Source organism: Salvelinus sp. IW2-2015, linkage group LG20, assembly GCF_002910315.2.
Source record: "Salvelinus sp. IW2-2015 linkage group LG20, ASM291031v2, whole genome shotgun sequence".
NCBI lineage: Eukaryota > Metazoa > Chordata > Actinopteri > Salmoniformes > Salmonidae > Salvelinus > Salvelinus sp. IW2-2015.
The window spans coordinates 62,904,987-62,912,946 of record NC_036860.1 but is presented as its reverse complement, the minus strand read 5'-3'; the positions used below and the strand labels follow the sequence as shown (position 1 = coordinate 62,912,946).

General features: G+C 44.8%; 1 protein-coding gene across 1 annotated transcript in view; it reads right to left on the bottom strand.

Moving 5' to 3' along the window:
• The window catches only part of LOC111981002 (integrin alpha-1), a 95,930-nt gene that overhangs the window by 26,314 nt on the left and 61,656 nt on the right, over positions 1–7,960 (bottom strand). Inside the window, 1 exon segment of the mRNA XM_070449762.1 lies at positions 1,400–1,542. Coding sequence (XP_070305863.1) covers positions 1,400–1,542 — 143 coding nt within the window.

Sequence of the window (7,960 nt, the reverse complement as noted above, 5' to 3'; positions counted from 1 at the left end):
GGGGAGGGTCAAAGTAGGAGACAATCTACAGGAGACGATGGAGGTCAAAGTAGAGAACATCTACAGGAGACAGATTGAGGTCAAAGTAGAGAACAATCTACAGGAGAACAGATGAGGTCAAAGTAGGAGACAATCTACAGGAGACAGATGGAGGTCAAAGTAGGAGACAATCTACAGGAGACAGATGGAGGTCAAAGTAGAAGACAATCTACAGGAGACAGATGGAGGTCAAAGTAGGAGACAATCTACAGGAGACAGATGGAGGTCAAAGTAGGAGACAATCTACAGGAGACGGATGGAGGTCAAAGTAGAAGACAATCTACAGGAGACAGATGGAGGTCAAAGTAGGAGACAATCTACAGGAGACAGATGGAGATCATACTACGTTATAATCACTCAGCCTGAAATAGAAACGCGGTGTGAGATGCTTTCATTTAATTAAGTTATAATGTCAGAGGGGATGTGGTAGATGTGGTGTACAAAACATTAAGAACACCTGCTCTTTCCATAGACCAGGTGCAACTCAATATTAGGAAGGTGTTCCTAATGTTTGGTATACTCAGCGTGGAGTGCAACGTGGAGTCAATCAAATGTATTCATAAAGCCCTTTTTTACATCAGCCCATGTCTATACAGCGCTGTACAGAAACCCAGCCTAAAACCCCAAACAGCAAGCAATGCAGATGTAGAAGAATGGTGGCTTGGAAAAACTCCCTAGAAAGGCCGGAACCTAAGAAGAAACCAGGCTCTGAGGGGTGGCCAGTCCTCTTCTGGAGTGCCTGGACACAGCCCTTAGCCATGGTATATTGTCTCATATAACACAGCTTTAAGCCACTCAGCATCCAGGGCTTGAACAACCCAGTTTATAATATAACTAGGCAAGTCAGTTAAGTTAATTCTTATTTACAATGACTGCATACCCTGGCCAAACCTGGACGACACTGGGCCAATTGTGCACCACTCTATGGGACTCCAAATCACAGCCAGATGTGATACAACCTGGATTTGAAACAGGGACTATAGTGACACCTCTTGCACTGAGATACAGTGCCTTAGACCACTGCGCCACTCAGGAGCCCACTATAATCTTAACCTCTACTGAATCTCAAACTAAAGTAGAAACACGGTATGAGCTCATGCCTTGACATCAGGGACCTAATCTGAATTTTATGCTTTCAAATACAATTAGGGACCTAATTGTAGTATTTCAGTGCATTTCTATCTAATGTATACGAATTATGTCCTCAACCAGTTTGTGTCGCGTTGGTTACAGAATGTATAGTCTCTTCCCACACTGCGGTGTCTAACCCTAACCCATGAGTTTGGCAAAGCAACCTACATAATGTAAAGATGTGTATTATGATGATGGTGGAAGATTGATGAATGACAACTGAACACACCTGCTCTCCTTTCAGTACTTGTGTGACTGTGATGCTTTCCCCATCCAGTTTGTACACGATGACTCTGCCTGTGTGGTTGTACCGCGGTGCTCCTGTGATGTATAATACACCATTAGGGGTTGAGGCTGACTGTACAGCATAACCTGCAGGGAGGGCAGACACACACACATATTAGAGCAGTTTATGATCTTAAGGACGGAGCATGTCCCTATTAGTGGGTTATTTTAGTGCGTCTTCCTCCTGGCATTAGTTCACTTTAGTCTCATTGTTAAGAGGATGTGACCTTGGGACTATAAGGTTCTATGTGCGCAAAGCATAGTTCTGAGATATTGAGCATACATGTTTTCACATACCAGATCTCAGAACTGTTTTGTAGTGAATTCTTCTTTCTTAACCCATTAAGGTCCTCACCTAAAGTGCAGAGTATCAAAATCCTGAGACATTTGTAAATCAGTTTTTTTCGGGGGGTGTAATCGCAGATAGATCCTTATGGCTCTGAAATGTCAATCTGGGTTGAGCCATATGGTTCTATTTGACACTTCTGAATTAGACATGTCTGTTTTCAAGAAAACTGTAGCTATTTGAATCCAGAAATGATAGAATAACACTATTTTACCACGATAGAGTCAGAACACATCATTGAATACATAAATAAATGCATTATGATCATCAGACAAATTACTGTTATCACTGAACAACGATGTGACAACAGGGAGATGGCAAAGACGTGTTCTGATTGGTCCGTCTGTATTTGTTCAGGCTTGTGATTGGATTGCAAATAAAAACTTATAGCGCCAAGTTCAAATGGGTTTATGCAGACAGAACTTTCTAGTAAAAAATAATTTTACCTTAAAATGTACTTTWAAAAAATCTAACTTCACAGATATGAAGAAGCATCTCAAGATCAATTATAGGTGACTAACACATTTTTGCCAATAATGTCAGCTAGAACCTTATAGTCCCAAGGTCTCGAGGAAGCAGTAAAACATTGAAGAACAGGGAGGAGTGTGTGTGTGTGTGTGTGTGTGTGTGTGTGTGTGTGTGTGGTGTGTGTCACAGTGTCTGATAGTTTGTGTCACATGTCTTGTGTGTCACAGTGTCTGTGTGTGTGGTTCATTCTCTGAGCACTGTACCGAAGAGTTTTTAATGATCTGCTGTAACTCTGCCAGTGTTTGAGTTTGTCTGAAACGAACAACCACACAGATTGTTCTCGATGACACTTTTATTAAATAACATTATTCTTGAATCCCTCACAGCGTCTTCACTGTGGCCCAATGCCCCTTGTGCCCCCTACTGCTGGTCAGGTGTATTTATTTGAATGATAGGTATGATGTGCAATGAATGGATTGCATTTTAAGGACGAAATGTGGAATTAATATGGTTGATTTTTAAGGTTTGGGAGAAGTGCAGTGAATAGTGCCACTTTTTAGGATGTCAACATAAATTAATGTATTTATTTTAATTTTGTCTTGCCTTTTAATCATTATATGTGTTATTGTTTTAACCATCAAGGACCACTTTGGAAACAAACGTTTTAATTAATACTTTTAATTGATGTCCTCTGGGTCCACATTGTACATTTTGTTGTATCGGTTTGTTACCCAAAGTAAATTCAATTCAATTCAAAAAGTACTAGTGGGTGAGGTGTGCTACTGTTAACCCTGTGTGTCTGTTATTTCAGTTAGAGTATAAGCATGTCAGCATCCCAAAAGCCACCCTTTTCCCTATATAGTGCACTACACTTGACCAGGGCCCATAGCACTCTGGTCAAAAGTAGAGCAATATAAATGGAACAGGAAGCCGTATGGGATGCAGTCCATGTTTCTGTCTATTTCAGAGTAATGGTGCTGGACCTGTGCTGTTTATACAGGAGCTGGGAGGCACGAAGGACTTGCACCACTGTCCAGTTTCCAGTGCCAGTACAGGTTGTCATTGGACCACTGTCCAGTTTCCAGTGCCAGTACAGGTTGTCATTGGAACATGTCAGTTTCAGTGCTAGTCAGTTGTCATTGATCCTGTCAGTTTCCAGTGCAGTACAGGTTGTCATTGGACCACTGTCCAGTTTCCAGTCCATACGGTTGTCATGGACACTGTCCAGTTTCCAGTGCCAGTAGGTTCTGATCATTGGGATCCTGTCCATTCAGTGCAGAACACGGTTGTCATTGCGACCACTGTCGCGTTTACCAGTGCAGTAGAGGTTGTCATGTGGATCACTGTCCAGTTTCAGGCAGTGACTAGTGTTGTCTTGGACCACCTGTCAGTTTCCAGTGCAGTACAGGTTGTCATTGACACTGTCCAGTTTCCAGTGCCAGTACAGGTTGTCATTGATCACTGTCCAGTTTCCAGTGCCAGTACAAGTTGTATCTGCACCATGGTCTAGTTTTCCTCGATCAGGTGTATGGCCTTCATTTAGTGCGTAGTGCTCATTCGTCAGGCAGACAGTGTCAGACCATGTCCAGTTCCACTGCCAGTAGTTTGTCATTGCCACCACTTCGAGTTTCAGGCAGTACAGGCTGTCTTGCGACCACTGTCCAGTTCCAGTTTTGCAGTAGCAGGTTGTCAGTGCACTGTTCCAGTTTTCCATTGCGTACAGGCTGTCATTGAACCACTGTGCAGTTTCCAGTGCAGATCAATGACACTGTCAGGTCCATTGCCAGACGCGTCATGACACTTGCGTCAGTGCGTTCATTGAGACCACCGCTGTCTACCAATGTCCTAGTATCGAGGTGTTCATGGCACTGTGCCAGTGTCAGTTGTGGACACTGTCTAGTTCAGTGCCAAGTACAGTTTTCTGACACTGGCCAGTATCCGTGCCCAGTCTGGTCTGGTCTGGACGCTATGTACTTACCCAGTACCCCGTCCGCAGGCTCCTCCTTCTCTCATCAGGGGGTCTTGGAAGTTCTGGCGTTTAGAGGAACCACGGTACACTGGTCGGTATGCGCATCACTACTGTCCGCGTTCCACTCATCGTCCCTCCCACAGCGACCCAGCATCAATAACACCTCCTACGAAAGAGAGAATTAGGAATTCAATTAATGAATGCTTTTTATTTAACAGATGTTAAATACATTACTGGGAACACGTTCCGCTACACAACCACTGTCGATTCCGCTTTCGTCCATTCAGGTAGTATCACATTTTATTTCATTTCATTACAGTACAGACTGGTTTTGATCTTTGTTTGTCGTAAGGCTAGCTATTCCGCTAGTAGCTAGTTACAGAGTCTCGTGTGTGTATGTGAGTACTACTAACAGAGTTCGGTTTCCGGTTTGAGGTGGTGAATGTTCTTTAATGGTGTTGCTAGTTATCCGGGGAAGATAATTGTGTAGTGGGTAGTGGCTGCTTAGAGTGTTATGATTGAGGTTCGTGGGATTATAAAGAAGGACACAGATAGCTTGGCCTTTGGCTCATCCTAGAAAGGTGTGCTCTACTGCTGACTAAACGCAATTATCTTTGATTTAGCAAAAGGAGTGCGCTATTTGTAGCTAGCTATTATTGATGTCTAGGTTTCGATCACATCATAATCTAAACGTTTGTAGACTTGGTAATGAAGTGAAATGAAAATTGTGATACTCATGTGGAGGGCGAAGCGGAATGCGACTTAGGCGTATAGTAATGAGGTAGCGGAACGTTCTCAGAAATCGATATTTTACATTTGATTAAATTACAATGAGTTTAAGGTTTGTATTGCCCGCCTTAGATTCTTCTTCCGTCGGAGGTGCTGATGCCTGGGTGCTGAAGTTGAGGGCGAGGCACCGTGTGATGGAGTGGAAGGAGTCAGTTAGAACTAGATATACAGATTGAGAGTACGCTGTCGGATTATTAAGGCAAGACGATCTTGATCAATTAGGATAGCTAGCTCGTTTTAAGGCATAGAGAAGGAGGGAGTGGCGGGGTACGTGGGTAAGTAATAGCAGTCGCAGAGAGACCAGACTGGAGCTCCAGGTGCCTGAGGCGACTAGATAGGTCATTGGGCAACATAACGTGTTACTGCGACACATGGAGCAACTAGACGTGGTGCAATGACAGGCTGTCCTGAGGCACTTGGGCGAACTGCAGTAAGAGTGGTCAGATAAGCGGTTTACTGTGCACTGCAGAATAACTGGACCTAGTGGGTGCAATGAAATTGTGATGGCCTGGGAAATCATCTGGTATCAAGATTGCCATTCATGATGTTACGGTGCTACTGGTAATAGGATTGCTTTGGGACAGTGGTGAGCGAGTTTGTAAATGTTTAACTAGGGGAACTGGGATCCTTGGGAAGGGAGTACATTTGGATACAGGGTCGAGTTGGTGATGGGGAGTCGTGTGGGACCTTTTGGTCATCGGGTTCCTGACCTGTATGGATTAGGTGGGAATACGGGTTGGTCCAATGTGATCTGTTGAATAGTGGTGAGCCTTGGGTAGAACTATAGGTCTCTGTGGTTGCTAGATATTGAGCACCTGTTTTCGAACACTGGCACTGGTAAAATTGGAGTGGTTGGTATGCGATTGACTACACTTTGTTTAGGCTTCGGCTGTTTGCTCAAACTGGGACAGTGGTCATTTGAAACTGTACTGGATGGAACCTGGACAGTGGTCTCCTTGAAAGTCTGTTAGTGAGGAATCGGAACATGGGCAGTACAGTACATAATACCGAATGACCACCTGTATGGCTGGAAATGGAAGTGGTGGCAATGACACCTGTATGGCACTGGAAACTGGCAGTGATCCAATGAAGCTGTATGTGGATGGAACTGGACAGTGGTCAATGACACTGTATGGATGGAAGCTGGAAGTGGTTCATGATGTGATGGATGGAAACTGGACAGTGATCCAATGAACTGTAAACTGGCCTGGAACTGGGACAGTGGTGCAATGAACCTGTACTGGGGGTGGGGGGGGCGGGTGTGGGCACGTACTGGCACTGGAAGTGATCAATGACAACCTGTACTGGGCACTGGAACTGGAAGTGGTCCAAATGACAACGCTGTCTGCGCAGCTGGAGAATGAGAGTGGTGCAAGTCGATTCGTGATCAGCTCCGTATACACATGAGCACGTGGGTCCAGCACATTCATCTGTTGAATTATGACAGAAACCAATGGAGCTGCACTCCATAGCGTTGCTTGTTCATTTATATGATAGCTCTCTTTTGACGGCAGAGTGTATGGGCCTGGTAATGTGTTAGTGCACTATATAGGAAAAGGGTTGGCTTTTGGGATTGCCCTGACATGCTATACCTCTAACTGAATAAAGAATTACCGGGTTAACAGTAGCCACCTGCACACTAGTATCTTTTTGAAGTTGTGTGAATTTACTTTTGGGTAAAGTACTACAACAAATGTACAATGTGGACGCAGGAGGATCAATTAAAAGTATAATTAAAACGTTTGGTTTCCAAAGTGAGTCTTGATGGTTAAACAATGAACTCAATTGATTAAAAAAGGACAGAACATTAAAATAAATACATTACATTTATGTGTGACATCCTAAAAAGTGGCGCTATTCACTGCAACTTTCTCCCAAAACGCTTAAAACATCAGAGAGCCATATTAATTACATTTCGTCTCTTAAATGCAATCCATTCTTGCACATGCATAACCTATGGATGTCAACATAATACCTGACCAGAGTAGGGGGGAACAAGGGGCATTGGGCGCAGTGAAGTTTCCCTGCTTTTTAGGACCCCGCCCCAGCGATCGCGCTTCTCGTCATGTCTCCGTTATTGTTCATTCTCCTGTTTGTGAATAAGAATTTGCTTGTCAAGGGGTAGCTTTACTTTCTGCATTGGGCGTAGTCCAGTTGTTCGATTCAATCTCCTTTGATTAGCGTGAGTCTCTTCTGCTAGCTGTCACTATGTGTTCTGTTATCCTGGTTCTCTCTCGTTCTGCACAGGACCTCATACAAAGCTTCCAGCTTACCGCGTGGCGCGGCACTAATTGGTGTCAGCGCGCAGAGCCCAGTGGAGTTGGTCGCAGGTTCCGCGGTAGCGCTCTGACCTGCCGAGCTGGGCGCAACAAGGCCAGAGTTATGTCGCATGCCTCCCGTAGTCCCTCCCGGGACTTTTTGGGCACTTGACGGAACAGTGGATACCGATAACTGCTCTCCTACTGCTCTCTCTTCGTCCGCCACGTGTGTCTCGCACACCGCCCGAGACGCGTTCTGGTCGAGCGGGTGGATGGCACGCGGGATCTCAGTCTCTCCAGTGGTCATGTCTGCTCGTTCTCTACGCCTTGTTATGCGTCCGTCCTTTGATTCATGGCTGTCCAAGTTACCAGCCTTTCAAGCTTAAGCATCCTTATCAATTTGATCGCCTCCATGGTGTCCCTCGAGAGTTCTCATGGCTTGATGCTTGATAAGCTTCCTTTCCATGAGGACGGCTCCCTCTCACTTGTTTGGGCGCTTGTAACCTCGCCACGTCTGACCTTTGACTGCATTCCTCTCTGCTCCTTCTTTCATCCTCTCTCTCTTTTTGACTCACCTCTCACCTTCGCCACTACTCAAGAAAGGCAGGCAATACCTCGAACTCATGTTTACTAGGATGCTGTTCTTCCCTAACCTCATTGACTCCTGCCAGTCTC